The sequence below is a fragment of the Anabrus simplex genome, chromosome 8 (assembly GCF_040414725.1).
Source record: "Anabrus simplex isolate iqAnaSimp1 chromosome 8, ASM4041472v1, whole genome shotgun sequence".
Taxonomy (NCBI): Eukaryota; Metazoa; Arthropoda; class Insecta; order Orthoptera; family Tettigoniidae; genus Anabrus; species Anabrus simplex.
The window spans coordinates 150,155,420-150,179,567 of NC_090272.1; the positions used below are offsets into that span (position 1 = coordinate 150,155,420).

General features: G+C 41.3%; 1 protein-coding gene across 1 annotated transcript in view; it reads left to right on the top strand.

The window, feature by feature from the left end:
- Positions 1 to 21,860, top strand: part of LOC136879216 (octopamine receptor beta-1R) — a 30,778-nt gene extending 8,918 nt beyond the window's left edge. The window contains exon 2 of the mRNA XM_067153019.1: positions 21,268 to 21,860. Coding sequence (XP_067009120.1) covers positions 21,268 to 21,646 — 379 coding nt within the window. The 3' untranslated portion in view covers positions 21,647 to 21,860. The remainder of the gene's footprint in view (positions 1 to 21,267) is intronic.
- The last annotated feature ends 2,288 nt before the right edge of the window (positions 21,861 to 24,148 follow it).

The window sequence follows — 24,148 nt, forward strand, 5'->3', positions numbered from 1 at the left end:
GGCGACCGGCAACAGTACACGTGTTTTGGTGTACCTCCGAATTTGTTGTACATAATGTAAATATGCAGTGTTTTATTCATCTGTAATAAATGTTTGAATCACCTTGTGAGTGATGTGTTTGTGTCTGCTCGTTTGGGGCAGTCCGGTCCTCCATTTGATTTGTTTCAAAATTGTATTTGTGCGCCTATGGAATTAAACTTTGTTATGTGCGGCCGATATGTCGTTTCGTCGTTCGCAACAATATTATTTTCAATAAACATATAAAAACTACGGCTGATGTGGTGCTAAAAACTTGGACTTTGCTCTTCAATAAATGAATTAAATGCATTAAAATGTATGCAATTTGGAGACATTGAAGATTCTATTTCGTTGTGCGAGTATCTCGCTTCTTGGAATGCTGAAATAATATGAATTCGAATGCCCAATCTAACCAAGGTTTAACTCTTCTTGTCCTTTCCTTCGACCTCCAGCATTCCTGACTTTAACGCATGTTCTATTGCCTGGGTTGCCTCGTATATCATTGTCAATTATTGCCGTTGTTGGAGTAATTTCCTGCAGCGCTTCCAAAGTGACTGTTCTCTTGTATTGTATCTGTGTCAGCACAGTTTTGTTCTAAATATGTTTGATTATTTCGTTAATTTTAACAGCTAAACATTTTCTAATGTGGGTCATCGATGAGTTTCCTATTTATTTATTTTTTTAGATTTTACGGTAACTCCAAGATTTACAAAACATGGCTCTATAGTGTTCTGGACGTTGTGGATATAAGTGGACTCTTTTGGTACATTTACTAGTATGAGGTCTTCAAATTCCAAATATTCACTGACCACCTTGGTTTTCTGCTTTGGGACGTCTATGTGACGGTTACTGTGATTGATCGTTCTTTCTTGTCCACAGTATTGACTGCTTCTTTCAGGACGCCTATTATGGCGTCTGCTGGAGTATCTGCCTGAAAGTATGTACGTCTGTCTATCAATGTTGCAGTGGTGGTTTTGACTTTTTGACAGATGAGAGATTCTAGATCTAATCCATATTCGGGATATTTTTTGAATTGCAAAGCACGATACACTCCCCCACCCCGCTACGACATCCTAATAGCCCTTGAGATGCCAGACTGCGAGCTCTATACACTGAGTGGCCAAAAGTCACAGGAAGGCGTGTTCCATTAGAAAATGTACCGTGTATGACCCCTGAATGTTGCGGCTAGCTGCGGGGTAGCTGAGCAGTCTGTCACAGACACCAGTATCGTGAAGATGGGAACAAGTCGCGAGTTAACCGACTTTGAACGTGGGATGGCCATCAGCGCACGGCGCATGGGTCATAGCAATGCGGAGATTACACGAAAATTCGTGTTTCCGAGGTCAACAGTGTCAAGGGTGGGTCTTCAATATCGCAGAGAGAATGTTACCACCCGTGTAAACCGCTGCAAGGGGAGACCGCAGGTGTTTAACGAACGGACATCACGTCACCTCCTCAGAACCAGACTGGGCGCTCAACGGGTTGAGTCAGATCACCGTCCAGCTGAATGTTGGGAGTCAGGAACCCATCTCTACCAGGACTGTAAGCAGGCAACTGCACCGCACCGCTTCACGAGCCGACGACCAACTCGTGTCCCTTTGCTGACATCTCGACACAGAGCTCAACGGCGTGCATGGGCCCGCGAACATCGGCAATGGACCAAGAAACAGTGGTGGTGAGTGGTATGGTCCGAAGAATCCCGGTTCCAGTTGTATCGAGCTGATGGATGCGTGAGAGTGTGGCGTATGTCCCATGAAGCTATGGATCCTGCGTCCTGGCGGGACGTGGCTTAGTTCTGGTCTGGGCGGCGTTCTCGTGGTCGCAATTGGGCCGCATTGTCCGTCTGCAGGAAGCACTGACAGGTGCGAGTTATATGGACATTCCTTCAGACCATCTGCATCCCTTTCTAGCCCTAGAGTACCCTGATGGAGATTCCATGTTCCAACAGGACAATGCGCCATGTCACCGCTCTGTGGTGGCACGCAGGTGGTTGGAGAACCACGCTGGTGAAGTTACGATCATGCATTGGCCCTCCAGATCCCCTGATCTTAATCCAGTCGAGCATTCATGTGATGTTGTCGATGCTGATGTATGCTACATGAAACCCTCACCAGCTACACAAGACCAATCATGGCCAGCAGTGCTAGATGCATGGATCCAGATCCCTCCAGAACGATTCCAACACCTTGTAGAGTCGATGCCTCGCCATACTGCTGCCGTTTTGAGGGTTCGAGGAGGAGCAACTCGTTATTAACATCACATTCAGTGTCTTCCCGTGACTTTTGGCCACTCAATGTAATATCCTTGTATTCTCAAAACCATATCTTCTAGTATTATGATATCCATAATACTTGTTGACATTTGTTTCAAGGCACTTTTTTCATTGATACTCCATAATATACGGCTAATGAAATCGTCTGAGTTATCGATTAAACTAGTGCCGGAGGAGAACTCTTAAGTCCCTGTTTTTCCGAAAGGGATATCTCCGTAATTTTGGCCAGAATTTTCCGCAATTTGTGTTTTCCAGTTCCTTCGTTGGGATGCCAACTTTAAAAGACTACAGGAGTCCTCTAGAGCTGAGTGCTCTGCATTCTCGTCCGTAATTCCTTGTTTCCGTAGGTAGTTCTCTATATGTTCCACAGTGGTAATTCCATGGAGTTATTGATGTGCGAACTATATAAACGTGCGAATGATTCCACGTGCTACACTACATTGTACAAGAGTACATCGGTTCCTGATGAGACGAGCGTATGCTTGCATTGAGATCAGCGATGTGTACTTGGAGCTTTTACTGTAACAGGCCCGATAGACACTTCTCATTATGTTTTGTAATACTGTGTTATTTTATACATTTTCCTTTTGTAAAATTTTTGGTATAAGTTATAGAATTTCCTTATTCCTGCAAAGGATCACAACCCATTCTATAATTGGTATCACCCTGTGCAATTGACCATTCATCGTAAAATATTCTTAAAATATACTGTTCTATGTTTAAAACTTTCGCGTCGGGCTGAGTTGCTCAGATGGTTGAGGCGCTGGCCTTCTGACCCCAACATGGCAGGTTCGATCCTGGCTCAGTCCGGTGGTACTTGAAGGTGCTCAAAAACGTCAGCCTCGTGTTGGTAGACTTACTGGCACGTAAAAGAACTCCTGCGAGATTAAATTCCGGCACATCGGTGTCTCCGAAAATAGTAAAATAGTAGTTAGTGGGTCGTAAATCCAATAATATCATTAAAATTTTCGTTCTTTCTAGCATATGAAATATACCCTATTTATTAAGTGTAGACATGCTGCACACCTGCAATAATTTTGTGCATATGATTTCGATCACCCATTGTGAGGTATCAAAGGGCAGTCAAATGTTCCAATTTAAACTGTTAAAGTTACCAGTTGAGTTACAGGCTAATAGTTTCGATTTGTGGTAATAACGTTAGATATTCTCCTGGAGACTGGAACGTATCAGCGGATTCAATAGTAGAGAAGTGAATTTTTAGAACAAATAGCTTCTTCACGAAAAAATATAAAATAAATATTTGTTCCCCAATTTGGCTCGGAACACACAGAGACCCGATGTTTCCTTAAAGTACATATTTATTTATCAGAATGTACTTATGTTTCTTGAACTTGTGTGGCACACACGAACTTATGTAGGCTAGTATTTAGCAAAACACTTCTAGAAAGATGTAAAAGTGAGTATGAAATATAAATACTTGATACGATTTACTAATGATTTAGTAATCATGACAGACACGGAGGAAATGAACATTAGAATTTATTTATTTATTTATTTATTTATTTATTTATTTATTTATTTATTTATTTATTTATTTATTTATTTATTTATTTATTTATTTATTTATTTATTTATTTATTTATTTATTTATTTATTTATTTATTTATTTATTTATTTATTTATTTATTGCTAGTTGTTTAACGTCGCACAAACACACTGAAGGTTTACGGCGACGTAGGTATGGGAAAGGGCTAGGATTGTGAATGTAGCGACCGTGGCCTTAATTATGGTACAACCCCAGCATGTGCTTGGTGTGAAAATGGGAAAACCAAGCAAAACCATCGTCAGGACTGCCGAGGGTGATATTCGAACCCACCATGTGCCGAATGCAAGCTTAAAGTTACGCGACCCTAACCGCACGGTCAACTCGCTGGGTAACATTAGAAACCCTGACTGCCTTGTCCAAATAAAACATAAATTAAATACTTCAAACACCAAAATTCCGCCTCTGTAGTGTAGTGGTTAGTGTGATGAGTTGTCACCCCCGGAGGCCCGGGTTCGAGTCCCGACTCTGCTACGAAATTTGAAAAGTGGACGAGTGCTGGAACGAGGACCACTTAGACTTGGGAGGTTGAATAGAGGAAGGGGGGTTCGATTCCAACCTCATCCACCCTCGAAGTGGTTTTCCGTGATTTCCCAATTCTCCTCCAGGCAAATGTTATCTAACTTAAAGCCACGGCCACTTCCTTCCATCTTCCTTGTCTGTCCCTTCCGATCTTCCCATCCCCCCCGCAAGGCCCCTGTTCAGCATAGCAGGTGAGGCCACCTGGGCGAGTTACTGGTCCTCCTCTCCAGTTGTATCCCCTAGCCAAAGTCTCATGCTCCAGGACACTGCCCTTGAGGCGGTAGAGGTGGAAAACCTCACCGAGTCCGAGATAAAAACCAACCCTGGAGTGTAAATGGATTAAGAAAGAAAGGAAAAGTTTCTTGTTGTGACTGAGGCCATTGGAGAAACTAATAGCTCATTCCACGCTAAGAAAACAGTATTGATCTTGAAGACCTACAAGGAGTGAACACAACCACTCTGAGACACCCATAATTCCTCGTGATTAAGTAATATTATACTGTACTTTGTAATGTGTTATGAAAGATAGATAAAAAGGATGAGGCATTTTTGACCGTTATGTATTAAAATAACTACATAATATTTTCTTCTTCAAAATACATACATATCTTTATTACCCACCCTAGTGTACACCATCGGCTTACAGGTAATAAAGACAGAGCAAAACACAGAACAAACAAACAATAGGCACTACATCTCTCCTAAAACTACTTAACTAAATTATCTACCTCTACATCTACTCAGTGTCCTCCCATACGTACGCGGATAACCAGCATACTTGCAGGAAGCACCGCACTACAAACTACGCTATTCCCCTACACCTACCTACCACCTAAAAAAAAGTGTTAGTAGACTGGTCGCTGCGTCAGCCCTGGTATGGAAAACATGCCCACCAACGCGTTGACCGCAGCCACCAGCCTCGCCACGTGAGAACTGATCTCATATCTCACCTACACCTTCTGACACTGGATTCCTACCCTACCATGTGTGACAAGCCAGCTTGGCGGAAACCTGACCCAACACATGGCCTGCCACACACTTCCGCTATGTACGTCACACCTACTCTGATCATTGTCAGCTCTCTATCTTCCCTCTCCTTTTTCTTCCCGTGCAGACATGCTCAAGCCTAACTTCTTTGGGGTGGGTCAAGTCCCAACCCCTCCCTCTTCCCTTGATACGTCACCTTCTCCTCTCTCGCACTCTTCTCGCCCACTACATCTCACCTTATTAAACTTAAGACTTAAACATCAACTAACAATCATTTTACATCCCTCATCATCGCACGTAAAACAATTTAACTTTTTTTCACATCTCAGTTACACACAAACAAACAGTTACCATTCCAAGTCCATTAGTCCACTCAGTCTTCTCAATCTACAGCACCACACTTACATAAAACTGTTAGACTTATCCTAGTTCTTTAGTTCTTCCATCCTATTAGACTTAGTACATAAACATCAAGAATCCATCATTTTACAAACCTCATCAAGGCATCTACACCAAATAACTTTTTTCATATGGCCTACTTCCATAATTTCCATACTGCCAACATTTTCTCCTTAACTACAGTCCCACCTAATCTATCTCAATTCTATTACATACTCCCTCCTCACACAAATACACTTAAACAATCCATTTATTTTCCACTCTTCATTTACACACAAACAGACAGTCCTCCATTCCAAGTCCATTAGTTCACTCAGTCATCTCACTATTTCTTTTGCACCTAAGCTTCATTTCAACTATCCACGATAAACTTAAACTATATACCAGATTCTTAAATTTACACTACCCTCAAGCCTACTCAACCTCCCCTTTTCTCAACTCTTACCTAATTTTCTCAGGCTTTCTCTCGTTAACAACTCTTCTCATAAACACATCTACTCTCATATTCCTCAATTCATTAATCTATCACCTCCTCCCATCCTATTACTTCTCTATCTACTTCCCAACAACTTGCCCCAGGCGGATCACCTTCCCACAGGGCAAGGTGCTCTCCCCGCATCTGCTCAGGGCGGATATCCATTCCTCTAAGCAGAATGCCTTCCTCCCTCGGCAAGAACCACATTATCTACACAACCCCTGTTACTCCCTCAATTTCTTTATAAATCTAGCTCTGGCCACATTTAAGAATTTCGCTAAATTCGTTCCTTTCTCCCACTCTCTACATAACCAAAATGTCATCTTATAGCTTTCCCCTACCATATCTAGCTCCTTCTTACTTCGTAGGTTGATCGTTATCTCCTCCAAAGCTCGGCATTGATAAAAAATATGCAGGTCCCCCCACTTCTCTCCACATAACACACATCTGTCACTATTCTCCCTACCTACCCATCCCCTGTTCCTCGGAACACCCAATATCCACCAATACAAACCTCTCTTATCCCTTCTACCCTCAAACTCCGTTTTCGGATTTATTACTTCCAATTTATTTAACACTGATAAAGAGACTCTCTCTCTCCCTACATTCCGCTATTAAGCTCTGTCTTTAAATATCTAGTAGTCTTCCCTTTATTCTTTCCCATACCCATTTATTCCTAACACACCCCCCCCCCAGACCTCTCCATATACCCCCAATCCAATCCTTTGTAACCATTTTTTGCACTTATTGACCCAGTAACCTTCATTCGTCATACCTTTCTGAAAACTAAACGTTTCTTGTACTAATGCCCACCCTTCCCTTCCTCCAATCTAATCCAATACTTTAACACCCTCTTAGCTATTTCAACCTTTATCGATTCTTTACAGACTAATCTGGCACCGGCATTGGCTGTACAGTTCGGGTGGTCCATCATGATCTTACTAAATTTCGCCACCACCTGGTTTAGTTCACCCCTGGCCTCCTCTTCTTCATAAATACATTTGTAGGGGAAAGCACAATGGCGGTAACAGCCTCACTTCGTTGCTTTCCTTCATTTTCCTTCTTCTGTGTTGCTCTATCACAAGCATCGTGTAGTCCCTCACTCTGTGAACCGCTGGCAGCTCACTTCTGTTATGAAGTCATCTACAGTAGTTATTTATTGCGTGTGTGTTTTTTTAGTCTTTAAATAAATGCGCAATTGTCTTGTGTTGAGTGAGAGTTATGCGATAAGTCTACAGTATGTGTGTGATTTCTCTCTTTAACATTAATACTGTGATCTTTTGTAGAGTCATCTACAGTATTTATTTGTTGCATCTGTTTTCTAGCCTTTATTGCCTGGAGAAATGTATTAAATACAATTAAATGCATCCCTCACCGCTCGAGCCCATAAAAATTATTATTGATCTATTTTCTCCCCCAATTCGCCTTACACTTCAATGCTGAGCTTTTTTATGTGCTGTAGTTTATCTCGGATTCTGTACAAACCAAAAATAGCCCTTATGAACTCCCCCTCCCCATCCCCTTTAGTTCATAAAAACAATTCGTTAGTTTCTTCCGCTTTTTGTCTTGAACTTAAACACTGAATTTCACAAATTCATGTGCCGCCGTTTTCCCGCCATGGTGATGAGCAGAGCCGTTCGATATGGCAACCCTGTTGTCATAAGAGCAATACTGTTTTCTTAACATGGAATGAGCTATCATGTAATGACGATAGCCGGACTGAGTGGGTCAGACGGTTAAGGCGCTGGCTTTCTGAGCCCAAGTTGGCAGATTCGATCCTAGCTCAGTCCGATGGTATTTGAAGGTGCTCAAATACGTCAGACTCGCATCGGTAGATTTAGTGGCGCTTAAAATATCTCCCACGGGACAAAATTCCGGCATCTCGGCGTCTCCGGAAACCGTAAAAGTCGTCAGTGGGACTTAAAACCAAACACATTATTTTTGTTATTATAGTGTGATTATTGCCGTATGATTAGTTTGATGTCCCATGTCCTCAAAATAGTTCTACGAATCATACACACCTGGATTTACAAGAAATGTGAATCTCATATTGATCAGACCCAATTTGGCTTCCGAAATGGGGTCGGCACACGTGAAGCACTCTTCTCCTTAAATGTACTAGCACAGAGGTGCAGGGACATGAATGTCGATGTATATACTTGTTTCATTGACTACAAAAAAGCCTTCCACTGTGTGAAACATGAAAGATGGTAGAGATATTAAGATCGACTGGTATTGACCAATGCTATTTACGCATTGTCAGCGCACTGTACTGGAATCAAACCGCAGATGTCGAAATCGACCAAAAAACATCAGAAGCGACTACAATCAGGAAAGGTAGTTCGTCAGGGTTGTGCGCTGTCACCTCTCTTATTCAACATTTATTCTGAGGCAATATTTAGGGAGGTGTTGGAGGAAAACAGCGGGATAGTTATAAATGGACAGGTAATTAACAATATCAGGTACGCAGATGATACTGTTGTCATAGCAAATGAATTATCTGTGCTCCAACGCATGATAGACAAAATTAGTCCAGCGCAGTGAAGAGTTTGGCCTCTTTGTCAACGCTTCCAAGACCAAAGTTGTAGTCTTCTCTAAAAGAAAAATTCAAGCAAACCTGTCAATAAAAGGTAGTAAGATTGAACAAGTATCCTCCTTCAAATACTTGGGTACGGTGCTAGATGAGAAATGTGATTCCAAGAGAAAGATAAAATCTAGAATAGGACAGGCCAGGAAACAATTTTTTATCATGAAACAGCTATTTACAAAATAGGATCTGAATGTGCAATTAAGAATGCGAATGATTCGGTGCTATGTATTCTCCATTTTTCTCTTTGGATGTGAAAGTTGGACCCTTGACCAAAATCTAGAAAAAAGAATTGATGCTTTTGAAATGTATCTATATCGCAGCCTACTCCGAATACCTTGGGTGCAGAAAATTTCAAATGACGAAGTCCTTCATCGAATGAAGAAATAAAAAGAACTACTTGTAAAAAAATGAAAACCCCAATATCTAAGGCATATCATGAGAGGCGAGAAGTACCAGCTATTACAACTCATCATTGAAGGTAAAATACAGGGGAAAAGGTCTGTTGGCAGGAGGAGGAATTCATGGCTGAAGGACATCCGAAGATGGCACAACTGCACTTCAGAAGATGCTTTCCATGCTGCAACATCACGTCCGGAGCCGGCTATGTGGACCGTCAACCTCCGCTAGAAGAAGGCGCCTCAAGAAGAAGAAGTGATGATAACCTCAAGAGTTAGAAGAGGTGAAGAAATTGCGTAATTTGAGAAGCACGATCACTCAAAATAGATGGGCCAATGACATCAGGAGGATAGCAATGGCCGAAAAGCTTTCAGCAACAAATATAGGGTGATTCAAAACAACACCAACAGTGCTAAGTAGAATAGAATACTCCCATCCCTAGTTTCGGGTCCCCTGGAACTGAGGAGAGGGTATACCTAATCATTTATTGCAATCCCAGTTACTTTTGATACATGCATGCTTTTCTTGTTAACCATTAATTTATGTACTACTACCTTAACAATTAAAATTACACCTAATCACTATTGACGGCCAGTCTCTAAATTGTACTTTTAAAATAATTTGTTTATTTTTGTCCTAGACATCAACAGTGTTCTATAGTCTAGGACTACATGTATCTTACCCTTTTTATTAATTAGTGCAAGTATTTGTTTTTTTACGAGTCCGAACAAATTTCTCCGTAGCTTAAAATAGACATTGTGAATTAACTTAATGTCTGTACGAGTGAATGAAAGACCGGGCGAGTTGGCCGTGCGCGTAGAGGCGCGCGGCTGTGAGCTTGCATCCGGGAGATAGTAGGTTCGAATCCCACTATCGGCAGCCCTGAAGATGGTTTTCCGTGGTTTCCCATTTTCACACCAGACAAATGCTGGGGCTGTATCTTAATTAAGGCCACGGCCGCTTCCTTCCAACTCCTAGGCCTTTCCTATCCCATCGTCGCCATAAGACCTATCTGTGTCGGTGCGACGTAAAGCCCCTAGCAAAAAAAAGAAGTGAATGAAAGGATGATTGACTGCATGCCTGGACGAATTGCATACTTCGATTGTATTAATTAATGCATGCATGAATGTATAAACACTCCTCTATCCCATTCACAGATAGCCACTAACTGGTGAGGGAGCATTTATAATTAAATGAGTGATTGGATGATTGAATGCTCTCAGTCTACATATACGGAGCCCTAGTAGACAAGTTGAGAACACACCAGTGTGGATGAATGAATGAGCTGAATTTAAAAGTCTTCCTCTCAGTCACGGATAACCACCAACTGGGGAAAGATTTCTTTTTAGAATTTGTTTTTACGTCGCACCGACACTCATAGGTCTTATGGCGATGGTGGGATAGGAAAGGCCTAGGAGTTGGAAAGAAATGGCCGTGACCTTAATTAAGGTACAGCCCTAGCATTTGCCTGGTTTGAAAATGGGAAACCGCGGAAGACCATCTCCAGGGCTGCCGACAGTACGGTTCGAACCCCTATCCCTCGGATGCGAGCTCACAGCTGCGCGCCCCTAACCGCACGGTCAACTCACTCGGTACAGGAGAGAGAGTCCTTATTACTGGATGAATGACTGGGTGAATGGATGAACCAATGAATGCCCTCAGCCTACATCTACGGAACTCCAGCAAATAAGGTGAGATCATTCCAATGTGGATGGAAAAGTGATTGTATGAATGAACCGAATTAATTCATGCATGATAAAAAGAGTCCTCTCCCAGTCACCGATAACAACCAACTGGGGAGGGAGCCATTATTATTGAATTAATGAATGTATGAATGCTCTCAAATTAAAGCTACGGAATTCCAGCAGCTGAGGAAGGAACATTTCATGTATTGTAATCTACAGTGTTTAGAATGTCAAGCAAAAACCCACATCTGAAAGTGCATGTTTTAGACGCGTCTACGGTCAACGAAGCTTATTACTCTATTCAGAATAGTTATGAACAAACAACAGATCAAGCTACTGCGCCAACGTTCTGCGAGGACATGGCACATGAAGATGAAGATCATAATGAAGATGGTCAACAGATTTTTCACCTCTCGACTTTTCGGTTGTGACGCTATCAGGGGCATGGGAGGACAGTATCGCACGAATCCACATAGTGACCGAAATGATGAGCTCGTGACGAGATGTCCTTGATGATATATCCTAATCTCAGCACCGCGGACGTATAATCTGTAATCGAGTTTGAAGTCGACATTTAGAACCCATCTTCTAATTTAATGGACGTTGTGATGATGTGGTGGGGTTGATGGAGGTTTCTTAACGAAATGTGGAACATACACCCAATACCATATATGAAGTGTTTTACAACTATGACGCTGTACAGTTCCCAAACCATGCATTTTTGGACATGAGTCCGCCCTTGAATGATGATCAATTTGCCGTCCTGCATAGTATAGTTCGGCGGGTTGACCACTGTGCTGAACAAAAAGTGGGAGGAGCAACCCGGTCTGGCCCCACCCACGAGCGATCGACGTCAAAGCTGGGCTAATAGCTGTCGACAGCATGTTCACTGCAGGAAGGAGGGGCTGGGGTAAGATGTGCCGGTCTCTTTCCAGCGTTACCAGGAGGCCCTGGATTAGTGGCCCAGAAGGTTCGGCAGCGAGAATGTTCTCGGCAAATCCAACTACTGAACTGTTCTGGAATTGCTAAACCTGACTACATAAGGTGGACAGGCAATCAAGTCAGAATCAGTGCTGCTTTGGAGTTGATTGTCGTGAGCACAGGGGAGAATAGTCGTGTGGAGAAGTGTTACGCTGACTGCCGTGGAATGCCATATGGAATACTGCCGTGGAGTACTGAGTGTGTACTGCCATGAGCACTGAACAGTCTGAGAGGGTGTGTTTTATTGCTGCGGAGTTCAGCTGAGTGCCGTACGGAGTTGAGTTCAGTTGAGTTGGCGGACTGTTCCAGTTGTGAAGTGTGTTTCTGCAGTGTTCAGTTCTGTCGTGTAGCTGAGTCTGTCTTCAGTGAAATCAGGAGTGCCCCGAGTCATTGTGCCGTGTCAGCGCGGACTCTACGAAGACTATTTGAGTGTTCGACTGAAGAACGTGTGCCAGTGACTTCTGTGACAGACAGTGTGGGACGTGCATAATTGGAGACTGTTTAATGTATAGTTAATGTGATTGTGTTAAGTTGTAATTAATAGAGTGAACAACCGGTGTGACTCTGAGTACGCAACCTGTGTAAAAACGTGTCCGCGTATGTTTACTAGTAACTAGTAGTAGACTATGAATATCGAATTTTCACGACCGCAATGTAATAGAAATCGATGTTCAACCTATTAGGTCCTGCTACTTACATACAGTACTCATGGGTTCGGATCCCATTGGTGTCCGATTGGGCATATTTGTTCTGTACTTAACAACTCTTCAACACGTACTATACGTACGTAACATGACTTAATAGGTTGAAAGTCGATTTCGAGTAGTAGACTATATCTTAGTCGTAGAATTAAACGCTGCCAGTTTGTTTTCATTTCTTACATCCGTCACGTTACAACACTAAGCGTTGTCGGTGTTATTTCAAACACCCTGCGTAGTTCGTTACCATGGAGATGATTCGATAAGGAAGTAAGGAAGATTTTTCAAAACCTACGTTTGGAGTGCATTACCATACGAAAGTGAGAATTGAACAATGATTATAAAAGGAAACAAAACAAATAAAACTTATAGATATGTGGATATGGTGCAGGATGACACGAACAAGCCGGACAGAAAATAAAACGAACGTCGAAGTAAACGATGTTGATAAGAGGAGAATATTATTAGACCTAATGAAAAAGAAGAAAATTTAATTTGTAGGTCGAGTATTAAGGTATAACCAGATTCAACTCTAGAAAGAGAGGAGTCTCTGGTTCAGTGACAAGGTGTATCGTTTAGAACATGATTGACTTTTAGTCAATATTTCAATCACGTAATAACTTGAAAAGCGTTTTCATAAGCGGAAAAGTAAATCTGTCTGAGCGCTGACACTGAACGACGTAAACTCTGGCTGCTCTATCCTTTTCTCTCTGTGTTCTAGAGGAAGATAGTGAAGTGACAAACATATCACACCAAGATCAATTATTTTTCCAGAAAATTGAAACTAAATATGCATTCGGTGTTTGTTTGGTAAAGGGTATTCAGACCTTTTAATTAAGTTTTCCTTAAAAAAACACCAGTTTATTTAATCCAGTCCTCTTCTACTATTCAGGGCCAGTTTTTGCAGAGAGATCACCATTCTTTCTTAACTTTTGGCTCTTTCCCATGACATGTTCCAACTCTCCAGAATTTCTTGTTTGGTATCTTTCAAAGACGTACAGGACGTTCCTTCCTCCGCGTTTATTCTTTTCACACCGGGCTGAGTGGCTCAGATGGTAGAGGTGCTGGCCTTCTGACCCCAAATTGGCAGGTTCGATCCTGGCTCAATCCGGTGGTATTTGAAGGTGCTTAAATACGTCAGTCTCGTGTCGATAGATTTACTGGCGCGTAAAAGAACTCCTGCGGAACAAAATTTCGGCACCTCGGCATCTCCGAAAGCCGTAAAAGTAGGTAGTGGGATGTAAAACAAATATCAGTATTATTATTATTATTATTATTATTATTATTATTATTATTATTATTATCACGGGCCGATGAACTAGACGTAATCTTAACCTATTTGAAATATGTTATGTAATTAAATATAACTAGCTGAAACCCACCAAGATATGACGGCCAATGGGGTAAGTATTTATTAAAGGATTACCGTATATACGATATTCCTTGTATTTTAATTTTTTACCATTTTCTTTACGTCCCAGTGACACAGGTAGGTCTTAGGGTTATGATGGAATACGAAATGGCTAGAATTTGGCAGGAAGCTACCGTGGCCTATATAAGGTACAGCCCCAGTCAGCATTTGCCTAGTGTGAAAATGGGACACCACGAAAATCCATCTTCAGGGCTGCCGACAGTGGGGTTCAAACCCATGATCTCCCTAATTGCTCGGTGCTTTCGTTGAACAATTACCTTTCTGCACTTTTGCAACTTTGAAACATCGCTCTCTTGTCACAGTAACGTTTAACTGGCCATGGCTAAAATCTGAGGCAAATAGAGACCTGCACGTCCCTTGGTCGCGATATAAAATGCCAAGCGAATTGGAAATTGATGCCTCTTGAAAGAAGATCTCTGTCCACCTTTACAACCACTTATTTCCAAATCTAAACCATTTTCGTACATACTTCTTAGAATTAGGCCCTAATTTGGTTCCGTTTAGGAGCCGTTGGGAAACGTTCCGATTTCTAAGCAGCATAACTATGGGTCCCATTTTTAGATTAAAATAAGAATATGTGGAGGCTAATCATTAATCCTAAGGAATTCAAAAATTATGTAGGAAACTGAAGTAGCTAGTTTTTATCTTCACTCTTAAACTTTTGACGCTACTGAATTGTTTTGAACTATCGCGTATAATCCCAATGACTTTCAAATTAATATTAATAATGGCAACTTCCGAGAAAATGAAGACATCTTTCGCAGAAGTGAACGTTTAGATATATATATTTCAATTACGACATCATCATGCGCTAAAATTTTGGCTGATAGGTCAATAATATTGGAGTCGTCACCATCTATAGAGGGGTAGTCAGTGAATTCCGCGTTTTTGCGTGGTTTTTCTCGCATATTTTAGGTAAGCGACGTGTCTTGAAGAAGAGTCAAAGAGGAGGGTATTTAATACAGTTATAAATAAATAATTGTTTGGCGATAAGTATGAGACAAAACAGGCAAAACCTTCATGAAATCTTCCCCCATAACAATAATTTTCCCACCAGAAGGAAAGCCCTTACCTATGATATATTTTAGAAGACGATTCACACACATTAATGAAACTATTTACCATTGGGGCTTTATCCCATATTGAGCCGTGCTAATCGAATAGCGTCAGTTGCTTTGGAATTTAATTTGAACCCAGACACCGAACAATCATTTAAATTTTGAGAAATTTTGAATGAAATGTGCACTTTTCAAGAAAGACGTCTGACTGCACATGCGTGCCTACCCCTTCCCACCTCCCCTATCTTGCCTCCTGCTCAGCGCTCTTTGCGGTTCAGGCGGCTTTGAAGTACTGACGACCGCTTTATCGAATCAGAATGCTACATTTGTCTTCAATAATTTGAAAATATACGGGGAGAATTCTTTATACACAGGAACCGGAACTGATCCGGATTATCGAAAATTCGGATAATCCGGAAAACTAAAAAAATACAGCACATGTTATATATTACATAAGTTGTACAATAATACCTTTTTTAAAGTGTACCAAAAAATATAAGAACACTTTTCTTACATTTACGACTCTGTTTTATGCGCTAATAATGTGAGCGTTTTCTCTTTTACATTTATATAGCGTTTGCGCGCAGTTTGATCACGAAAACGTTTCACTAACATCAGTTCTGCCGGTGTGATTTTAGTCTGTGATTCTAAATAGGCCATCTGTTTGTCCAGATGCATTGTTGCATCTCCATGTGTCATAGTTTCTTTTGATGGAGCGCCGGTTTTATTTTCGAATTCACCATCACTCTCGTCATTACCTGCCGAGGATCATCTGTCATTATGTTGTAGCCTGAATTACAGTCATTTTTCAACCAGTCATTTACGTCGTTCACATCTACGTCCGAGCATTCGGGAATGCGTGAGAATGTGTCAAGAAACTCAGATGAGTCCACGATTTCCCATTCTCAATTCCAGGTGAATTCTGGGGCGGTACCTTTGATAGACCACGGCTGACTTACTGTCCTTAACTATCCGTGGCGGAAAAGATATTCAAGAAGAATCGACCTCGTAAAATAAATACTGTACAAGTAAAAATATTTTTACCGGGCGAGTTGGCCGTGAGCGTAGACGCGCGGCTGTGAGCTTGCATCCGGGAGATAGTAGGTTCGAATCCCACTATCGGCAGCCCTGAAAATGGTTTTCCGTGGTTTCCCATTTTCACACCAGGCAAATGCTGGGGCTGTACCTTAATTAAGGCCACGGCCGCTTCCTTCCACCTCCTAGGCCTTTCCTATCCCATCGCTGCCATAAGACCTATCTGTGTCGGCGCGACGTAAACGCCCTAGCAAAAAAAAAAAAAATATTTTTTTTCGATCCAGATAAACCGGAGAAACGGATTAATGAGGGCCGGATAAACTAGGTTCTTGTACTTTCAAAGACGCTCTGCAAATCTACAGGCCAAGAGCTGTCGTCAGAATATTTTATGATGTCAGTCGGTTCAACCATTCTCCCAAAATCACGTTTACAAATATTAGCCTAGTGTTTTAAATATACAGTATATATGTTGTACCTGAAATGAAATAAATTGTTGTATGTTTAATCACAATACACAGTTACCATATTTCTCGACTTTGTTACATGAGAGAATTTGTTAGGAAACCCCGTGATAAGTTTAGAACAAATTTGGCACTCTTGGCTTCTTCGTTTGTGCGTACTAGGTAGATTACTGCTCTGGCTGGCATGCGATGGCACGGAGGTCCAAGCAGAGAGAGTAAATGATTGTTCGGCTGTAGCTGTCACCATCACTTTGATTAGGCGGCAAGTCCCTGCGAGTCCCGCCCTCCTGCTGCTATTAAGTGTGTTCAGTTGTCAGGTCAGAGTAGAAGAGGTCATGCGGGCACGTGACATATATTTACAGTCTGAGGGCTTTCATCCTCTGTGTGGTGGACTGACCAGGGAAATGCTGCTGAACAAATATAATACCACTGCAGGTCGCTTTGCCTTTTGGGTACATCAAATTACGTGAGTAGGTGTGTGTGGGGGGGGGGAGTGAGTTAAACAGGCCAGTGACAATATATAAACTGACTTACTGAGTGGACAATGTCATCTACATCAAACGCATCTACTGTATATTTCAAAAAAGGCCAGAAAGAATAAGAGATAGAGGAGTATTCCGCTCGGAGGCTGAGTGGACACTCAAACGAATATAAAGGTACGGCATGTATAATGCTATAATGTAAAATTGCATATTTTAAATTTTCATTTGTTCAGCTTTCCTCCTTGCCCTATAGTTCTTTATGTTCGTCGATTGTTGTAATTTATCTTCCTCCGACCAAGTAAGGCGTGTTGGTTTCTCATCTTCCTCAAATCCCCTTGTGTGAAGAATTGTCCTCATTATATTTCTATCCTGAAGATTTGGTGATCCTAATTCAGTGAGGTCTTTCTCTATTTTTTTAATACCATTTTGATCTTGTACGTTAATTTAAATTGTTCAGTTATTTTAACACACATTTCCAATGAGTGAAGACGAGTATGCAGTCCTCGGGTTTTCCACACCGCAACACTAGATGTCACCACCGTCACTATTCGCACTTCACTCAACGCACTTGACATACAGCTGTTGCGTATTGTCATGGTGAAGTATTTGTTGACGTTATTCTTTCCTCAATTGATTGCAATATGTATAAAAAACGCTTTTCCCTCTGCGAAAATCAAATGATCAAAAATAATATGTTTCTCGGTCATGGCCAGCCAGCAACGGCTGCTAATTTCGGATGACCACCAGTCATAAGACATAGCCTGCACGGTTGCTAGGTAACACGTCGATAGATGCAAAGCGGGCTTCGGCCTACAGGTAGCCACGGCTGGTCCGTGGTCCGACAGCTCTGCATTCTGAACGACCAACCGAGTAGAGCAGTGGTGGCCGCGGCTCTGCCGTAGCTCTACGCCTCTGCATTCGGGGGACGGAGAAGGGCTGGAGCCCCGTTGGCTGTCCTGAGAAAGGTTTCCCGTGGTTTTCCATTCTCCTTCACTAAGGCGAATGCCGGGACAGTTCCTAATATAGCCCACGGCCGCCAACGCTCTCACCTTCTCGGCACATCTCCTTTACCGTAGTAAACCTCCAGGCCTGAGAGACGGCGTCACCGTCTAAGACGCCCGCCTCCCCCTTCAGGGGATGAATGAAAACATTTTAGTGGAGTAGTAGTAGATAACATTGTCTCGTTATCCATCCACACCTTACATCACAGCCTGCACGGTTGCTAGGTTATACTTACGTGACGCTAACTTCCGTAACACAAATTTTCAGCCTGCTGCTTAACGGGCGACACTGAGCTCGATTCCAGGCGTGGTCAGTGTTCGTGCCAGGTCTACTCAGCCTACGTGAGGAAAATAGAGGAGCTATCTGATGCTGAGATGGTGTCTCCGGTCTAGAAAGCCAAGAATAACGGCCGAGAGGAATCGTCACACTTACCACGGATCACTTCGTGATATCCAGGCCTTTGGGTTGAAATGCCGTCAACTGATAAAGCAAGGCTTCTCAGAGTTGCAGTGCTACGGAGCCATTATCCTTCCTAGTCTTTCTCCAAGTTACCTGGGGTCAGCACCAATGTGGATTTGGACCTGTTTTACGGCCGGATGCCCTTCCTGACGCCTAGTTCTCAAGAGAGAACCGTAATTTAAATTTACCGATTGAGACTATCATGTCGGGCTAAATAGTTGAGGCTGCATAACCGCCGGCCTTTTGAGCCCAAGATGGCGGGTTTGATCCTAGCTCAGTCCGATGGTGATACGCTATTTTAAGGTGCTGGGATACGTCTGCCTCGTTTTGGTAGATTTATCGAAACTTAACATAACTCCTGCGGGACAAAAATCTGGCACTAAGGCGTCTCCGAAAACTGTAAAATTAGTTAATAATACGGAAATGAAATAAATGTATTCCAGTTGAGTTTTCGTGATATTTTGACAAGGTTTTTCCACGTACTGTGTTTTCTCGTTTGATGTCTGTAGGTCTACCTTTGGAGCTAGTCTCCGTTATCTCCCTCCACCATACCTGCTTTCTTCGTTCTTGATGATGACCGCTAGAGCATCTACAAAAGCTGAGCATGTCACCTTGTTTTTATTACTACTGAAAATAGCATATTAAAAATTGAAATCGTGAAAAATTATAAGCTTTTTTAGAGTGAAATCACAGCATTTCACACTAATGTGACAGTGGGTTCATCAGCTGGAATACCATACCTCCCCAAGACAGTGGCTACTATAGTACATTATTGAGACACTATCTATCTATCTATCTATCTATCTATCTATCTATCTATCTATCTATCTATCTATCTATCTATCTATCTATCTGCCTACGAATACATGATTTACCCCCTGAAACATGAGAAACACCCACTCTCTAGCCAAGATATTATGAAAGAAGAAGTTTGAAATGGTATGAATTATGAATTTGATGGTAAGAGGGAACACTATATTGGTTAAGGTATGTTTCGGAAGAAATCTTGAGCGTCTAAGTCGAGAACAGAACCAAGTATGAAACCTAGCCGGTCTTCCACAGACATAAATTCAATGGGAAGAAGTAAGGAGATAGAAGAGGTCAGCATTTTTCTACTCATCGATTAAGAATAATTTAACAGTTAAATGTTTGGCTAATTGTTATGGAGTTCCCTCCCGCAGCAACCATAAGTGCCGGCGGTTGGTAGTCGCATATACTGTATGTAGAATGATAACTAAGGTATGCCCTGAGATATAAAAAATAGGGATAATTATGTGTATTATTAGTTTATATTATCAAACATCGTACAAGAAGAAGTCCATATCTCCAGTACCAAGTCTTATTGCACACATCACTATTTCTAAACAATTCCAGTCTAACTTCAGTGTAAACTGGAAGCGTGAATTAGATTGAAAATGATTTATTATTGTTGTATGTTGTAGAAAGTAAAACCTAGTCATGGTAACGTATGCATAAAAGTTAAAATATGTTTAGGTTATAGCATTTAGATCATAATACAATCGTCTGTTTTTAACCCTCTACTGCATGAATTATTCTTAGTTTCCGTTTGGTGAAGAAAATTTCAAGCTTCAAAGTTCAAAATACATTAAATGTTTTAGATTTACCAACAATTCTTAACACTCGTATGTGATGATGTTTGCCATAATAGGATATATATATACCAGTTTTCGCGATTTTTACGCTAAGCTTTTAAGGTTCAAAGACCGAACATTACTGCCTACATGTCATGGATACGTGAATGCAATGCGCAAGTCTTATTGCACACATCATCATTTATAAACAATTCTAGTATAACTTCAGTGTAAACTGGAAGCGTGAATGTATAATTCATAATGTCTTTGCGGTTAAGCCAGAGGTACACCTGAAGCCTGTGTCCCCGTTAAATAAACGGTGGTTGATACGCGAGGATGATGCCGGGGCTGAAGGAGTACCTTCGGTTATAGGGCTGTATTGTCATCTGTTATTTAAGAAAAGAAAAAGATTGACTGTGCAGTCGAAGGTGTGCCTAAAACTACCTCTGTCCACAATCTCTAGCCATCTACACAGGTGAAATGTTATATGTTGCCTACTTGCAACACTATGCAGTAGAGGGTTAACACTTATATCGTGTTAGTGTGTTTCCTATTTTACTGTATCAACCCTGAGGGTTTAATTTTAATTTCGGTCCTTTATTTTACATATCACACAGTATTTGCATATTTTCTAAAATTCTATGTTATCTCGGTTTTATAATCAGTAGTGCTAATCGTAATATACTGTACGTGTATGTTTATATAGTTAGTGGTAATGGTTTGTTAATTCTGTTCTTGTTACTGTAAAATTACGTACACATTCCGTTTATCTAATGTGGTTAAGTGTAAGAGAGGTCCAGGAGCCCCAAGTTAGCCACGTGTAATAAGGTCATCTGGCTAAGAAAAAGATAAATACTTTCTTTATCTGTCTGTCTGTCTGTCTGTCTGTCTGTCTGTCTGTCTGTCTGTCTGTCTGTCTGTCTGTCTGTCTGTCTGTCTGTCTGTCTGTCTGTCTGTCTGTCTGTCTGTCTGTCTGTCTGTCTGTCTGTCTGTCTGTCTGTCTGTCTGTCTGTCTGTCTGTCTGTCTGTCTGTCTGTCTGTCCTAAAATATCTGGAATATCTGGTTAATTTTGTCGGTTAAGTCACGGAACATGTAGATCAGTTTATTTCACTGTACAAGCACCATCTATGATATAGCTTTAATGTCTGCATGTTGCAGGTACGTTATTACGACGCTGTGTGGCGAGGAAGCCTGCTACTGCCCTCCAGTAGTTGTTGCCACGGTCTTCTGGATCGGATACTTCAATTCTGCCCTCAACCCACTCATCTACGCCTACTTCAACAGGGAGTTCCGCGTGGCGTTCAAGAAGACTTTGCAGTCATGTTGTCACCATGTCTTCTTGATTCGATCCCGACATAGCCGGGAACCCAGCTGTACGAGGAGCATCGGAGGGCGCCGCGACATCACCAACAGCAACGCATCCTCTGAAATACACATGAACAACCACCAGGTGCGAGGAAACGGGGGAAGTGGCGGTGTTCCTGCGCTCTCACCAAATGAAGTGGATCCTAACGTACACTCGGAGGCAGTTATCTAAGATGCCGAGAGCAAGAGGAAATTACAAGAGTGGACCTGAGTAATCTTGGGGGAAAATATAAAAATTATTAACTTCTTCAGTTCCTAAACTGATTTGTAAAATGTTTAGGAAAATGTACTGGTAAACTTCAGGATATGATACATATTAATTCAGATATTAAATGGATTGAATTTGAGGACAAAATATTGTAACCTTCAAAATTTAAATTTTGTAATGCGGCCATTTTTAAACTTGAAATAGCAAATTTAATTATTTATTTTGGAAAATTAATTTTGATTAAAAACTAGAAAATAAATTGAATAATATATCATAATAAAACAATTCTCTTTATGTTTTATCTATTGCTACCACTGTCTAATATTTCCAGTTGAATTTCATTTCATTTGATTACAAAATAATCTCATAAGATTTATTTAAAGGTTAATCGTTAAGGAATAGTTACGTTTGACTTTTGAGAAGAAATGTGATATCAGGTCCTAGTTGACGAAAGTCTATATCAGCCTAGTAACTTATCGCGGTATCTCTTATAATTATGGCCTTCCCAAACGTTGGTTTTTCATATTACATGAGGTTTGTTTAAAAAATTAAGTATTGCCCTTCAAATGATAAAGTAAAAAAATAATCTATAGACTTTAATCACTTCTCACATTACAACAGAAGTGGAAGGGCGTTTTCTACGTTCATAAATTGCAGTATTTTTCAAATTTTGCTTAGTATTTCAGTACAGTATATTTCTGAAACACATCCCGGAAGATCGGGCCAAAGTACAGGACATGGAGTGAAACAGCTAATCAGTATAGGATGCCTCTAATATTGTTCGAAAAGTAACTAGTCTCTGTTAATCAGTTTCTGTGATGAATATAGTCATATAATCCCCCTTTTAATCCGTTTGTTGAGCATAAATACGATTTTTGACATAAAAGCTGAATACTCTGAGGGCCTGGGCGATGAAGGTTCTTATTTGATGATTTCTAGCGGTGCCCAGAGTCTCGCCGTGGTGGCATGAACCAAAGATGTGTGCAAGTGTTTCAAACTCGTTGAGGCATCGCCTAAAATATTTGCTGTCTATGGTATTACCGGGCACATCACAAACTGCTGCTACATTCCCAGTCATTTTCGGGCCGTCTCTCAATTCACTGTGTGACGATTCTTCGTGGTAGATGACCCATTTATTGGAAGCTGGATAATGTTTGTCTCAATAATCTTTTACATTTAATCTTTAACAAAATAAACTAAATGCGTTCCCACCCATTTTCTCGAATTCGCATGCATGAATATATTTCCCCCTATTTTCTTTTAGGATTGGTTTGAAGAACTGCGTGATGAAAATTCAAATTACTTGATTACTTCGATGCTACATACATCCTCGACACAGCTTTTCGTGGAAGAACGCGGACTGCTTCTCCACGATACGAGGTGTAATTGTTTAATCAGTACGACAATGAACTTCGTACAAACAATCTGACGGAAGAGAATCACAATCATCTGCAAATGGAGTTCGGAAAACACCAACAAAGAATTTCTGAACTTCTAAAGGATAAGAGCGACTCCCCGGACGGTGATAGCAGAATTTGGAATGGGCAAACGCGTGAGAACACAGCCGAAGGGAAACTAGTCACATCTTCAGAAACGAGCTGGACTTATAATTCAGCACTACCCAATTCACACTGCCAGAAGTAAACGTCTTTACTATTTTAGAACACTTGGTTGCACGTTTAGTTCATAAAATGTTTATGCGGCATTCACGCCACTTATTTGGTTATCGTTCTGATCTTTGGTCACAAGGGTTCCGGGCTCGATTTCCGGCAGGGTCGGGAATTTAAACCATCATTGGTTAATTCCGCTGGCACGGGGGCTGGCTGCATGTGTCGTCTTCAGCATCATTTCATCCTCATCAAGACGCGCAGGTCGCCTACGGGAGTCAAATCACAAGACCTGCACCTGGCGAGACAAACATGTCCTTGGACACTCCCGACACTAAACGCCATTCGTCATTTCATTTTACCATGTACAGAGAATGTCTGTGCATCACTCATTTGTGTTTTATTTCCAGTAAGTCTAGAAAATTGCCTTCGAGAACATAATAATAGATAACGGAAAAATGTCAGGTCGAAATTCGGATTAAGGAAATTTTATTTCAGGGGAACGACTTTCGGGAAACTTGATATTCAGAAAATGGTACAGGAATCCAATTAACGACATCAATTTGTATTCCAAAATTTTTCAAACTCATATCGGTGATAATGTTCATTAAATGCTAAGGCGTGCAGTGACTAGTGACCTTACGGTCATTTCTGTGGATAACAGAATGCAATATACACCATGATCTACAGTATAATGACTACCTTCAGCCATCAGAACTCCCAGAAGCCCACGTACTTTTCCAAATGCACTTCCATCGCGGTAATCACTCACGATCATCGGAATGCAAGTCAGTTTGCTCAAATAACTCATTTCACTATCGTATAGCGAGGACGGAATTTTAGCATGTGGCAAGATCAG